The 15,716-nt window shown below is 41.3% G+C and overlaps 1 protein-coding gene across 1 annotated transcript; it reads left to right on the forward strand.

The window, feature by feature from the left end:
- Positions 1-38: 38 nt before the first annotated feature.
- TOX4 (TOX high mobility group box family member 4) lies at positions 39-14,944 on the forward strand (the record flags this gene model as incomplete). The annotated part of the gene is made up of 9 exons (XM_079699151.1): positions 39-44; positions 256-324; positions 8,047-8,289; positions 9,183-9,443; positions 9,783-10,013; positions 11,627-11,707; positions 12,074-12,817; positions 13,801-13,964; positions 14,617-14,944. The coding sequence occupies 9 exons, from the start codon at positions 39-41 to the stop codon at positions 14,675-14,677; spliced, it is 1,860 nt and encodes a 619-aa protein (XP_079555277.1). The 3' UTR covers positions 14,678-14,944.
- Between the last annotated feature and the right edge of the window lie 772 nt (positions 14,945-15,716).

Raw genomic sequence — 15,716 nt, forward strand, 5'->3', positions numbered from 1 at the left:
GATGAGGACACTGAGACCGTGGTAGGCGTTGTGTAAAGATGGAGGTAGGCTCCTCAGAGCTTAGAAGGCTGGCGAGGGAGCGTGGCTAACGGGGTTGAAGCAAAGGCGGGAAGCCGGGCGGAGAGGCTGCTGACGGGAGGGGAGAGAGAGCAGGGTTTGGGGAGTGATGTCATAATGTCGGGGTCAGAATCTGTCGCTCCGAGTTAACTCCCTGCTTCCCCTAACTTATCCCCGCGGCTTTCTTTTGGTTTCCAGTTTCCCGGAGGAAATGACAATTACCTGACGATCACAGGGCCCTCGCACCCCTTCCTGTCAGGGGCCGAGGTGAGCACGAGCTGCCGACGCTGCGGGGGGAGGGCATGAGGCAGCGGCGGGGCCGGGTGGTGGGGAAGAGAGCGCGGACGCCAGGGGCCGGGTGTTGGAAACGGGGGGCCGCGATTGATGTTTGGAGAAAAGTGGCAGCTGCCTCCACAGGCTATGAGGACCATGGGGAAGGCCCGGGAGCTGCTGTCGTCAGAAAAGCAGGACGTTGGAAAAGAGCGAACCTATTTCAGACTGATTCTGGATTGGAATACAGAGTGGAATTGTCTCCTTTCGTGGGGGAGAAATAACTACAATAATCTTGAGAGATCGCAGCGGGGAGAAAATCTTTAAGCCAAAGAAATTTGAGAGAGGGAAGGAATTTACCTACCAGAGGTTAACTGTGGAATGTGTTCATTCTTAAAACATACACTGTTGAAGGGGTCTTTGTTTCGTTTAAATTTCCTACCCAGTGATTTTTGGAAAAGTTAATAGTTATGTTTACTTACATGGTGTTAGCTTGTTTTGCTAGTGACAGGATGAAAGGAAATAGTTGCCAGAAAACATGAAGGGAGTTGAGTAGACCATGCATTTCGTTTTTTAAAAAATAAATTTATTTATTTTACTTATTTATTTTTGACTGCGTTGGGTCTTCGTTCCTGCGTACAGGCTTTCACTGGTTGCGGCGAGCGGGGCTACTCTTCTTTGCGGTCCACGGGCTTCTCATTGCGGTGGCCTTTCTTGCTGTGGAGCACGGGCTCTAGGGTGTACGGGCTTCAGTAGTTGTGGCGCGCGGGCTTCAGTAGTTGTGGCGCGCGGGCTCAGTAGTTGTGGCACACGGGCTTAGTTGCTCCGCGGCATGTGGGATCTTCCCGGACCAGGGCTCGAACCCATGTCCCCTGCATTGGCAGACAGATTCTCAACCACTACGCCACCAGGGAAGTCCCTAGACCATGTATTTCTGTTTGCCAGTGACTCAGAGTTTGGGCAGGTTACTTCACCCCTGTATGTCACAGTTTCCCCAGCTGTCAGATGGCTGTAGTAATAGTTTCTTATGATGATGTGAAGTAAAAGTAACGATCATGGTGAGGTCCTTTAGTATTCGTGGGAAAGTTTTAGTTGAAATATTGTAAGTGTGTATCATTTGCTTAGGCAAGGCAAAAGTGTAAGATGGAACAGAAAAATTAATTTTTTGGTCTTTGAGAAACTGAAGTCTTGAACTTTTTACTATCTTTTGAGGATTTTATTTTTTAAAAAAACGTTGTGTAAACCATTTGCATCAGTGTTTTGTATCTAGAATTATCAGTTGCTGTTGAATGAACTTATAACAAAATTTAATGTTTTCATGGATGAGAATTAGATTGGCAAGGAGCATTTGCTGCCTTTTTTTAACTGCTTTATCGTGATTACTATTCATCATTATTCTCCTAAGCCAGGGAAAGTGTGAATCAAATAAGCAGCAAATTTAGAAACAATATAAAACAAAAATCTGTTTGATGCTTTGCAGTCTCATTGCTAGTTTCTTCTGAGTGATATCTCCATGGTTTAATTTCACTGTTTGGAGTGCTGTAAATTTCACATTGGTCTCATCCACATGAAAACGCATCATTGCCAATTTCTTCTGAATCAGGTCTCCAAAATTTCTTTTTATTTATTTATTCATTTATTTATTTATGGCTGCGTTGTGTCTTCATTGCTGCGCGAGAGCTTTCTCTAGTTGCAGCAAGGGGGGGCTACTCTTTCTCTAGTTGCGGCGAGCCTGGGCTACTCTTTGTTGCAGTGCTGGGCTTCTCTTGTTGTGGAGCACGGGCTCTAGGCATGCAGGCTTAGTAGTTGTGGCTCGCAGGCTCTAGAACACAGGCTCAGTAGTTGTGGCGCACGGGCTTAGTTGCTCAGCGGCATGTGGGATCTTCCGGACCAGGGCTCAACCCCATGTCCCCTGCATTGGCAGGTGGATTCTTAACCACTGTGCCACCAGGGAAATCCTTAAATTTCTTTATTTAGAGTGTTGTAAATTTCACACTGGGCTCATCAAGAAACTTTCTGGGTTTGAGTCTGTCCTTTGTTTTTGCTTTTATGACTTTAAGAAATGTTTTAAAAAACTATTTTGCCAAGAAGCTCATAACTAAATTTCAGTGGATTCCTTTAGCCTAGAGCCCTGTCACTGTTAACATTTCTCCTTGTCATTACAATTTCTTCACCTTTCTTTCCTCTCTTGTTCGTTTGGTTTTGTTGTTGTTGTTTCCGTTTTTTTGTTTGTTTTTCCTTTATTTCAATTGGTTTGTGCTTTTTGTATTTTCTGATCTTACTGTGAGCCACCCCAAATATGTCTTAGAACTAGATAAAGGTAATTAAAAAAATTTTTTTTCTTTTAGAAGAGTAAGTTTTAGAGTTTTCTTGCAAGAAAAATGTCCACAAAAGTACTAACCATAAAAAAGTTGAAAAATTGGACTTCATTGAAATTAAGAACCTTTTTTTTTTTTGGTTGCACCATGCCGCTTGTGGGATCTTAGTTCCCTGACCAGGGATCAAACCTGGCCCTGGCAGTGAGAGCACCGAGTCCCAACCACTGGACTACCAGGAAATTCACAGACTGGGAGAAGATATTTTAATACATGTATCTGGCTCATATTCAGAATATATTCAAATACTTCTGCAGAATAAAATAAAGAATCCCATTTTAAAATGAGCAAAAGATTTGGGCTTCCTTGGTGGTGCTGTAGTTGGGAGTCCACCTGCCGATGCAGGGGGTGCGGGTTCATGCCCCGGTCCGGGAGGATCCCGCGTGCTGAGAAGCGGCTGGGCCCGTGAGCCATGGCCGCTGAGCCTGTGTGTCTGGAGCCTGTGCTCCGCGGTGGGAGAGGCCACGGCAGTGAGAGGCCCGGGTACCGCAAAAAAAAATAATAATAATAATTTAAAAAATAAAATGGGCAAAAGATTTAAACTCGCACCTCAGGGCTTCCCTGGTGGCGCAGTGGTTAAGAATCCGTCTGCCAGTGCAGGGGACACGGGTTTGAACCCTGGTCCGGGAAGATCCCACATGCCATGGAGCAACTAAGCCCGTGTGCCACAACTACTGAGCCTGTGCTCTAAAGCCTGCAAGCCACAACTATTGAAACCCACGTGCCACAACTACTGAAGCCCACGCGCCTAGTGCCCGTGCTCAGCAACAAGAGAAGCCACCGCAATGAGAATCTCATGCACTGCAACGAAGACCCAACATGGCCAAAAATAAATAAATAAAATTTTAAAAATAAAATTTTAAAAATAAAATAAATAAACTTGCACCTCACAAGAAAGGGTATTGTCACTCATCAGGGAAATACCAATTAAAATCACAATGAGACACCATTTCACACCCATCAGAATGTTAAAAATTTAAAAGACTGACAATTCCAGGAGTTGGCAAGGATATAGATAACTCTTAATCATGGCTGGTGAGAGTGTAAATTGATTCAGCTTCTTTGGAAAACTAGCAGTATCTACTAAAGATAAACATATACCTACTCTGTGACCTGGTAATTCCACTCCTTGATATATACATAAGAGAAATGAGTGCATATACTAACTGAAACATGTTCACAGCAACTTTATTTATATAGCTAAACAGTGGAAACAAAACCAGATGCCTATAAACTGATACATTTGTTAAAAGGAATACAACACAGCAATAAAAAAGAATGAACTAATAAATGCAACCTGGGTGATCTCAAAAATATATTACTGAGTAAAAGAAGCCAGACAAAAAAGGGTAGACACTATAATAGTTCTTTTTTTTGGGGGGGTGGCGGACGGTGCACCTCACAGCATGCGGGATCTTAGTTCCCTGAGCAGGGATCAGCCCCGTGCCTCCTGCAGTGGAAGTGTGGACTCTTAACCACTGGACTGCCAAGGAAGTCCCCATGAGTTCATTTTTTAATGAAGATCAAGAATAGACAACACTAGGGCTTCCCTGGTGGCGCAGTGGTTGAGAGTCCGCCTGCTGATGCAGGGACACGGGTTCGTGCCCCGGTCCGGGAGGATCCCACATGCCGCGGAGCGGCTGGGCCCGTGAGCCATGGCTGCTGAGCCTGCGCGTCCAGAGCCTGTGCCCTGCAACGGTAGAGGCCACAACAGTGAGAGGCCCACGTACCGCAAAAAAAAAGAATAGACAACACTAAACTATGCTGATAGAGATCAGAATACTGCTACCTGTTGTGGAAGGGAGGGAGTGTTGACTAGGAAGGAGCATGAGAAAATATTTTAGAGTGATGGAAATGTTCTGTATCTTTATCTGGGTGGTAGTTAATTGGGTGTTTACGTATGTAAAAATTCATTGGGCCATACACTTAAAATTTATGTGTTTTACATAAGTTATGCCTCAGTAAAATAAGAAATAATAATAATTTTTTAAAAGTACGTGTCCAGGGCTTCCCTGGTGGCACAGTGGTTGAGAGTCCGCCTGCCGATGCAGGGGACACAGGTTCGTGCCCCGGTCTGGGAAGATCCCACGTGCTGCGGAGTGGCTAGGCCCGTGAGCCATGGCTGCTGAGCCTGCGCGTCCGGAGCCTGTGCTCCACAACGGGAGAGGCCACAACAGTGAGAGGCCCGCGTACTGCAAAAATAAAAAAATAAAAATAAAAAATAAAAGTACGTGTCCAGAGAGGAAGGCTTAGCATTTATTACAGCATTGCTTGAGATAGGAAAGCTGTATAATCTGAAGGGAGTTTAATCTTTCTGTTTCTCTTGTTTAGGTTGGCACTTAAATAATGATATTGTGCTTTGAGCACTCTGGGGAAATAAGTTATAAAGATAACTATCCTTAATTAGGAAAAGTAATCATTAGAACCAGTTAATGATTTCAGGCTGAATAGTTAAAATTTTCACTACTGTATTAGTTTTTAAGAACAATTAAACTATTTTAATAATCTGTAGTACCAGGGTAATGTTGAATAAATAGGTGTTTGATTAAAATAAATTTCCTTAAAATGAATAATCTACACAAGAAAGTACTTAAAGAAATACTGGATTGTGTGTTTTGATATAGAAGAATGTGAAAAGGATGGAAATGGTATTTTTTTATATTTTGGTTCTCTCAATAGCTAAGCATCCTTGCTTATAAACTGTAATTCCCAAACTGCTTTCTTCCTCATAAAGGCCCAGGAATTTAACAGAGAAGGAAACAAAAGCTGAGTTGAGAAGGTAGCGGCATCATGTTCCTATTTCCACCTTCTGTGTCCAAATCATTTATTTTTACTTTAATATTTGCTACAGTTTTATCTTTATTTTATGTTTGACAATCTAGAGTATGACTTAGTTATGTGGTGAATCCACTAAAATAAAATAACTTTAGATATTGGATTTACCCATAATCTTACAGATAACTTGTGGTAGTAAAAGATTTAGAGTGGATCTCTATTCTAGTACGTGTGTGGTTTACCTTTCTGTATTCTTGATCATTGCCATTATTTTACTCTTCTTTTTTAAAGGAAGAAACAAATAAAACAAAATCCAAAAAAATACTGTTAAAGCCACAGATACTGAATAACAAAGCTGTTTCCACATTCCGCGGGGTGGTACATAGAAAGAATGTCTTGTTAATTGGTTACAATGGAATCTCTACATGTCTGGTTTTTTAGTGTAGTCCATGAGAGCACTCCAGATAGTTTATGAGGGCTAGTCTTTGCAGAACACTGGTCTCTTGTTTTGGATATGAGTTTTTATTCTTTTTCAGTTCTCATTAATAGTATCATTTTCATATCTTGGCAGAGTTGCTTTTATATTTGTTGTGGTAAGCAGAATAGGATAGTCATTTTTTGCTTTACTTTTGCTGTATCTTCTTAAAAAATTGTACACCACTATTATACAACTATTAATCTAGTACAGTAAATGTTTCCCCAGGTCCTTTGTCCTGCCCCTGTAACTTTTGTTTGTTTGCATGAGAATTTGGTAAAAATCTTCGTACTCTTCTTCCTGAAAAATGCGCACATGAACTTAAACTGAAATCTCAGAAAAAAATCATGGACCTGAAGTTAACAACTTCCACACAATAACAAAAATGAGTTGTGTACTGAGAAAAGTTCAGTTCTTGGGGAGAATTTTAGTTTTTCCTAAAGAATTGTCTGCTCCCGTGCTCTTCATGTATGCTCCTCTCATGTTATATCACAAATTTTTACCATGCTAAGTAAAATAGTAAGGCTCTTGGAGGAGGAAAATATAGAAATGAAGCTATATACATATCTTTTTCTCATTGAGGAAACTTCTCTCAGTGTGATGTGATTTCAGAGAAATCGAGCATTTCACAGACATACTCTTTCTCCCTAGTTTTACTAGCTGGAAATATTCTTTCTAGCAAAATTTTAAAATGGTGATATTAGTGAGACCCTTTCTGGGTTTGGAAAAACCCTGAGGAATTCCTAAAGAATGCTTTACTTATAAATCATGAAAAAAACCCCAAAACTGTGGGTACCTATTTAATTTGATCTGAATCAGTTGGTATTTACTGTGCCATGTGACAAGGTTGATAGAATTTAAAGTTTCTAAAATTCCAGCAATCTGTGGTAATTGGTTGGGGCAGGTGGCAAGTTAATAATAATTAGGATATTAATATTATCATTAAGCAGTTATATATATCAGGCCATGTGATAAAGTTTTATATACTAAATCCTCATAATAACCATATAAAGAGATTACCATTACAAGTCCCATTTTATAGATGAGGACAATCCATTCAAGGTCATATAAATGGTAAATGGTAGAGAAGGGACTTGAACCCAGATCTCTGTGACACCACAGTCTCTTGCCAATATTAATGCTCTATTGCTGCAGATGCTGCCATTTTAGTTTTTTAGTGTCAAAAGGAGCCATAGCATTTAATGTATCTTAGGTCAGACATTGGTCTGTTAGCTCTGTGAATTGTGGCCTCATTCAGAATAGAAATAGTATATTATTATTGTAGTTGGACTCAGAGGAAGGGATTGGGTCTTCAGCTGGAGTAATCTTTTTCTTCCTTTCTTGCAGGAAGGCTTGTTCAGAGCAAGGCAGGAATGTGTTCAGGAACTGTTAGAGAACCAGTTTGCCCTCCGGCTATATCTCTTAATGAAGGTTTTTCTCCGCACTATTATCCTTATCTTGGCATTTTTGGGTTTTCCAAAAATCTTGTACAAATGGAAATCTTATTTGTTGTTAGTATCATGATTTCTAAAATGGAGAAGAGGTAGGAAACTCTTAAGTGCATATATTTTAGAGAGGCATAAAGTTCCCATGATCCTTTTAGAATCTGCTTCAAAGGAACCTAAAACAACAGTCAAAGTATAATTGTCTGGTTGACAATGAATTTCTGTGGTGTAACAGTTCAGGTGTAGTAAGTATGAAATAACTGCCATCTATTAGAATATTTAGAGAGATTTTAAGCATCATAGCTAAACAGGTTATAAAGGTTGGGTCCCTACTAATGGTGCTGAAAGAATCATTCACTAGACCAATAGGCAAAATAGTTTAGGACAACCAAGATGGTAAAGGTAGAAAAGAGAGAAAAGAATTGAAATTTGTGATTGATGTTGGCAGCCTTGTATGTGACATATGGCCAAGGATATGAGGAAGATTTATTTGTAAAATTAAATGGGTCCTAGGAAATTGATAACAGAAATGGGATCCAGGCCAAAAAGAGGTACACTGAGAATCTCCAGTACTCAGCCATGTTCTTCACTTAGTATGCAGTTCCTCCTCTTCCCACTAAATCTTTTTCCCTTTTTTTCCTCCCTACAGACGTTCCATACGCCAAGCCTGGGTGATGAAGAATTTGAAATCCCCCCTATCTCCTTGGATTCTGATCCCTCACTGGCTGTCTCAGATGTGGTTGGCCACTTTGATGACCTGGCAGACCCTTCCTCCTCTCAGGATGGCAGCTTTTCAGCCCAGTATGGGGTCCAGACATTGGACATGCCTGTGGGCATGACCCATGGCTTGATGGAGCAGGGCGGGGGGCTCCTGAGTGGGGGCTTGACCATGGTAAGGGGCAAGACATTATCAGGCTTACCCAAGCTCATGGGCATGGTGTTAGGGGAGACATAAGTAACTCTATTCCCTGCTACACTTGGGTAGTACTTATTTTTCATTCTTCTGGCTAAAGGCTCACCAACAAAGACCTCGTTTCCCCTGAATAAGTGAGATTTACCATCTGAATCAATTTTACTTGAAAAATGGTTTAAAATTGTAAAATGTCCAGTGTTGACCCTGAAATGAAAATGATTTATTGGGATTTTTGAAAGAAAAGTTTTTTCCCTACTACTGTGGCTTTCATATCCTAGGATTCAAGTGTGTAAGTGTGATTGCTGGCATGTTGAGGGATGTATTCAAAAAACTGTCTGAACCAAAAGTATTAATTGTGGATTAGTATATGTTATAAATCAGTGTATTTGGGCTTCTAGCACATCTCATTAGTAGCACATCTTCACACACTATACTTGATACCAAACATCTCTACCATTGCCCTTATGCATTCTGATTTGCCTGTGTATTGCAACTTTAACAGCCGTTATTTAGGAGGGTACAGGGAGAAAGTTTTTCTTTCCCTTGTGTGTCATCACTGTCTAGATTACTGAATAACTTATTTGCTCTTTAAATTAACTTGTCCAAAATTATGACTTCTTTGGTTATTTTTAGTTATTTTGGAATAGGCCTTTGAGTACAAAGAAGTGACTTAGTACTCAATTTGTAATTTCTGTACTTTATTAAAAAGCTTAATATGTTTTATATGTAGACAAATTATTTGATGTTTGTTTAAATGATGATACATTCTGGGTAAGCAGAAGGTTTATAAATTGTCCTGAATTCTGGTGGGGGGAAGGGAAGGGTAGTGTTTTTTATATTTAGTGTTTAATTAGTCCTTCTGCTTCTCTCAGGACTTGGATCATTCTATAGGAACTCAGTATAGCGCCAATCCACCTGTTACAATTGATGTACCAATGACAGACATGACATCTGGCTTGATGGGGCATAGCCAGTTGACCACCATTGATCAGTCAGAACTGAGTTCTCAACTTGGTTTGAGCTTAGGGGGTGGCACCATCCTGCCACCTGCCCAGTCACCTGAGGATCGTCTTTCAACCACACCTTCACCTACTAGTTCACTTCATGAGGATGGTGTTGAGGAATTCCGGAGGGTGAGGCATTCCCTGCCAAAATCAAATCTGCCATATTATTCTAGGATAAAACTCTTGACCTACAGATCCTACTAAGTATTCTTTACTCCTGCCCTGCTGTCTCCTCTGCTCTTTTCTGGGTATGGGGTCCTGCCTCTCTATTTATAGTTTATAATGCTCCTTCCAATCTCCATTCTTATTGGTCCTCACATACTTTACTGTCTTAATCCTATTGCCTCTTTTAGTATTTCTGAGAATTCCATTCATGTGACTAGTTTACTCCATATAAAAGTCCTTTTCTTTCAGTTCTCCCGACATGATACTTCTCTTCTTGTAATTCTCTCTCTTTTCCCCCCACAGCAACTTCCCAGCCAGAAGACAGTTGTGGTGGAAGCAGGGAAAAAGCAGAAGGCCCCAAAGAAGAGAAAAAAGAAAGATCCTAATGAACCTCAAAAACCAGTTTCAGCATATGCTTTATTCTTTCGTGACACACAGGCTGCCATCAAGGGACAGAATCCCAATGCCACTTTTGGGGAGGTTTCAAAAATTGTGGCTTCCATGTGGGACAGTCTTGGAGAGGAGCAAAAACAGGTGAGCAAATAACAAGGAACTAGTGGTTAGTGAATGTTCAAGTTTTAACTTTCTTATGTGTTCTTTCATATCAGCTCTTTGTTAATGGCATTCAAGATCATTCTTCGTCTTAAAAGTTGCAGCCATATACTGAATCCCAAATACCCATCTAAAAATTATAGGGAGTTCCCTGGTGATCCAGTGGCCAAGACTCCATGCTCCCAATGCAGGGGGCCCAGGTTCAATCCCTGGTCAGGGAAATAGATCCCACATGCCACAACTAAGACCCGGTGCAGCCAAATAAATATTTTAAAAATAAATAAATAAAAACAATTTTTAAAAAATTATTATAAAAAACACTGAATCTAACTTTCTATGCCTTTTTTTTTCTATCTGTAAAATTAGGCTATTCTTTGGTGAGTTGCATGCTGTAGCTAACTCTAAAATCCACAGCCAAGTTTGAATTTTTTCATTGGCCTCATATAAACTTGAACTATAATCTCCCTAAATTTAACCTGGATTAAACAAATGAAAATTGTGATACTACATGAATATAAGATACAGTTGAAATTGAAGATGGCTATTATTATCATTACCCTACACTCCCCAGGTCTTCTTATTTCTTAACCACTGGACCACCAGGGAAGTCCCCAATTTATTATTTCTTATGATTCTTTAAATTGGTTGGGTGTTTTTCCTGGCGTTCTTACCTGGGCTCATTCCTACAGTCGTACCCAAACAACAGCTGGTATGGCTTATCAAGATGACCTTGCTCCCGTGTCTAGCAGTTGGTGCTACCTGTTGGCTGAAATGCCTTGGTTCTCTTTCACATGGTCTCTCATCCTCCAGATAGGCTAGACTGGCTTCTTTACACTATGGCAGAGTTAGAGCAGTATTCCAAGAAAACAAAAACAGATGTCCCCAAGTTCTCTTTTTGTCAATTCAGCCACATTCTAATGGTTAAAGCAACTCACAGAGCTAGCCCAAATTCAAAGGAATGGGAAATAAGTTTCAGCTGTTGATAGAAGACTAGGTATGAGGCACAGGAAGAATTCTTGTGGCTATCATTGCAAAGAGTTTAGCACATTCCTTAAGGGAAGGTATACTGGTTAGACACAATCCCAGACTAAGCAGACTACTCATCTTATTGGCGGTCAGGATTTGTTTTGGTTACACAAGTGTGAGCAAGGGTTGCTGTTGGCTTTAGAAGTGTAGCTATTCTGCAAGCCTACTGTTGATTGGCTGGCTTTCAGATGCATGGTCACTGGGAAGTCTGCCATGGTGGCTGTCTTGATTACTAGCTTTCAGGAGTTGTCAATATTTAGACTGAGAGGGCTTCCCTGGTGGCGCAGTGGTTGAGAACCCGCCTGCCGATGCGGGGGACACGGGCTCGTGCCCCGGTCCGGGAAGATCCCACATGCCGCAGAGCAGCTGGGCCCGTGAGCCATGGCCGCTGGGCCTGCGTGTCTGGAGCCTGTGCTCCGCAACGGGAGAGGCCACAACAGTGAGAGGACCGCGTACCGAAAAAAAAAAATTTAGACTGAGATGAATTGTCTTTCATTGATGAATAATGTAGGATTATCAGTCTTTACTAGGAATTTGTGGACTTTCTAAACAGTCTGTCTTTCATGCAGGTATATAAGAGGAAAACTGAAGCTGCCAAGAAAGAGTATCTGAAGGCTCTGGCTGCTTATAAAGACAATCAAGAGTGTCAGGTAAGAAGACTGGGGTAGGTGGATATTTAAACCAATAAAAAGAGTTTTAAAGCTGTATATTAGCAATTATAAGAAGTAAATACCACCAAAAATCTGTGGAACCTATTAATAGTATATAGTATTAAAAGCTCAAAAATATGTAACAGGTTTCCCGTTTGTTCCCATCATAAACCTTGCCAAACCTTGCCAAACAGTCCGAGTTTATTTACTTTAGCCAGGCAGACACATGGCTGCTCTTTTTTCTTTCTCTCTCTTCGTACCCCCCGCCCCCCCCAATCTGATGTACCTTTTCTTGGGAGGTGATTAGAGTATGTCCTGGGGAAGAGAATAAATCTCCTGATTTCTTTTTTTTTGGTCTTCTTTTAGGCTACTGTGGAAACAGTGGAATTGGATCCAGCGCCCCCATCACAGACTCCTTCTCCACCTCCTGTGACTACTGCTGACCCAGCCTCTCCAGCAGCAGCCTCAACAGAGCCCCCTGCCCTGTCTCCTTCCATTGTTGTTAATTCCACTCTTTCATCCTATGTGGCAAACCAGGCATCTTCTGGGGCTGGGGGTCAGCCCAATATTACCAAGTTGATTATTACCAAACAGATGTTGCCCTCTTCTATTACTATGTCTCAAGGAGGGATGGTTACCGTTATCCCAGCCACAGTGGTGACCTCCCGGGGGATCCAACTAGGCCAAACCAGTACAGCTACTATTCAGCCTAGTCAGCAAGCCCAGATTGTCACTAGGTCAGTGCTGCAGGCAGCAGCTGCAGCAGCAGCTTCCATGCAACTGCCTCCACCCCGACTACAACCCCCTCCATTGCAGCAAATGCCTCAGCCCCCGACTCAGCAGCAAGTCGCCATTCTGCAGCAGCCTCCCCCGCTGCAGGCCATGCAGCAGCCCCCACCTCAGAAATTTCGAATCAATCTACAGCAGCAGCCACCGCCACTGCAGGTCAAGCTTGTGCCTCCGCCCACTCTAAAAATGCAGACTACCTTGGTTCCACCACCTGTAGAAAGGAGTCCAGAGCGGCCTATGAACAGCAGCCCTGAGACCCACACAGTGGAGGAAACCTCTCCTGAGACAATCTGTGAGATGATCACAGATGTAGTTCCTGAGGTGAGCCTGTTTTCAAGTATTTCCTCTAGACCAGTGAAAATGTGTAAGCATTTTTGGTTGATCTAATAAAAGCAGGGGTTGCTACTAGCATTTAATGCCTGGCACGACTAGGCATATGAAATACCCTGTCAGCTCCCTGCAAGATACTCTGTAGTGTTCTTGGTGAGAAACATTAAGAGGGCCTCCTATCCTAGACTACTACTTAACTAAGCAGAAGTAATACGGTAGTCAACTAAAGATATATCCTAAGCATAGAGTTATTTTTCAGGTGTCTTACCCAAGGATCCAAAGCTTTGGAGATAAATCCTCCCATTTCTCCCAAACCTTGACTGCTTGGCTTGATGTTTTTAAGTAAGGGGATGGGTAGGGAATACAAGTAGAAAAATTCAACTGGTTAGTATCATTGAGTCTTTTCAGAAACAAGCAGATGCCAGTTTACCCTAGTTTTAACTTGTACCTGACCAGTAGTCATTTTGAAATATGGGTCTGTTTGTGACTGTAGTCCCACAATGAATGAAGCAGTCATTTTAAAGAAAAATACCACCCACACCACCCCTGCAAAACCAGGAAACTATTAATCTCTAAGTTTTTTCCCTTTTTGCTAATGGCACCACATTTTATCTTCTTTAGTCTCTGATCTTAGTTGAGGTGACCCAACCTTTGTTCACATTCTATTGATTTGATATTTTCAGAGGAATATTATTCAACTGTAGAATAAAGTCAGTGATAGGTAAAATTAAGATTAAACACTAGCAGTATGGCAGCATTCCCCTTATAGGAAGCATCTTCATGTCAATCTGCATGGCAAAATTCTAAAGCTGGATATAGACAAGACCAAGAACTCACCTTCTTTTGGAACTGTACCCCCATCTGTGAGGACTGTAACATCTGTTGCTCCATTGGATCCTCGAGTTAATTTGACTAGCTGGCTAGCTAGGTAAGTAGCAATCCAATCCATCTTTGGTGCTCTCTCCCTCTCACAGGTTGAGTCTCCTTCTCAAATGGATGTTGAATTGGTGAGTGGGTCTCCTGTGACGCTCTCACCCCAGCCTCGATGTGTGAGGTCCGGCTGTGAGAACCCTCCCGTTGTGAGTAAGGACTGGGACAATGAGTACTGCAGCAATGAGTGTGTGGTGAAGCACTGCAGGTGAGCTTACAGTTCCCCTTCTTATAATTCAAGTATGACTAAAATTAACTGTGTTGGAAAACACAGTAACCCTGAGCATATAATCAGTACCACCTTACCTTAGGTAGAGTAGGTTGCTATATACATCTGATTGTAGAAGGTACTAGAGAAGTTCCCCTGCTTAAAAAAAAGCTTACATTTGCCATGTAGATAAAGATGACATAATGAGCAGTTCACACTTTTCAGTTACGTTACCTGTGTGTGTGCTCTTCAAAAATATGACACATCAAGCTGTTGGTGACTAAATCTTAGTTTAACTTATCTCCTTAGTGCAAATCAGACCTCTTAGGGAATTAGAACTTGAGAAAGAATGGCTAGGTGGTAAGTAGCACAGTAAGATGCTAAGTACAGGGGGAAAGGGAAGAAGTTCTGGAGATTTTGCCGATTTCCCCAATTTTCCTGAGACTGACCTACATCCATGAAACAAGGCATTGGTATTCCTATCTCAAATCCTCCAAAGTAAATTAGGATTGCCTATACTTCTGACTCTTAGGTCCACTGTCCTTATATTCCTATTGGGTGATATCTGTCAACCTATTTGTTTAAGACGAAGTTTAAAAAGAATATATCTAGGCTGTAATTCTGAGTTTCTGTGTATCTTTTTCTTTCTTAGGGATGTCTTCTTGGCCTGGGTAGCCTCTAGAAACTCGAACACAGTAGTGTTTGTGAAATAGTCCTGTTCTCCAAGCCAGTGAAGATTTACCTGCTGGGAACATGTCCACCGAGCCTGTTTTTAAAAGACAAGCTGGGCTTCTGGTAGTGCCTGATCTCAACCCATGATGGTCCTTTATGTCCTTCACGTTTCTCCCCTTTTATCTCTCTTCTACAGGGGCCAGGCTATGGAGCAGGGCCATTGAGTTTGCTGGAATTGCTTTTTACTTTCATGTACAAGCAGAGATATCAGTGATAATAACAGAGGAAAGGGTGAAGGACATATGAACAAGCAGAACATAGGGGTGGTGGCTAGGGGTGGGGAATTGTTTGAGGAAAACTTGTTGGTATAATTGTCATAGGACTTGCCTAAAATACTATTAAAATGATAGGGTAATACTCAGCTTTGAGCCTAGGAGAAAACATCACTGTGTGCATCCATTTTAAAGGGGCTAAAAAAAGGCTGCATTAAAGGTTACCTCTTAAACAGGGAACTATTACTATCACATCTGCACATTCATTACTTTGAGAACAAAGGTTTTCGACATAGTAAGCACACTGGGCTGTAGAGAAAATAACATCACCTAGGAGCGTCTTTTATTTATTTCCCTGCAACAATATTTCTGTAGTCAACGCACTTCCTTATCTCAGTTATCACAGTTTATGAGCGCAAAATGCAGAACTCTACATCCTTAATATAAGAGGTTTCACCAAAGTCTAAAGAAGTTGTGTTCACTTGTGTTTGATGAAATATCTTTTAAAAGACAGGCCAGAGGTGTTTTCACTTATATAATATATAGGCTAATTCTCTGCATACTCTAGGCACTTATTTAAATTTAATGTAAGATGTGCTTATTTCATTTTTCTTGGAAATAAACGAATAATAGACTAGCAAAGCCACATAGTTGTAACAATAAGCAAGATTTTAAGCATGATAGCCCTAGTGATGATAATCTTAAATGAAACTCAAATCTTACCTTGAGAAATGTTGTCCCAGAGAACCCTTCTTGATTACCATGTTTACTAGCGCTAATTGCTAATCACTTTGATCCTATACAGTAT

The sequence above is a fragment of the Hyperoodon ampullatus genome (assembly GCF_949752795.1).
Source record: "Hyperoodon ampullatus genome assembly, chromosome: 3".
Classification (NCBI taxonomy): Eukaryota; Metazoa; Chordata; class Mammalia; order Artiodactyla; family Ziphiidae; genus Hyperoodon; species Hyperoodon ampullatus.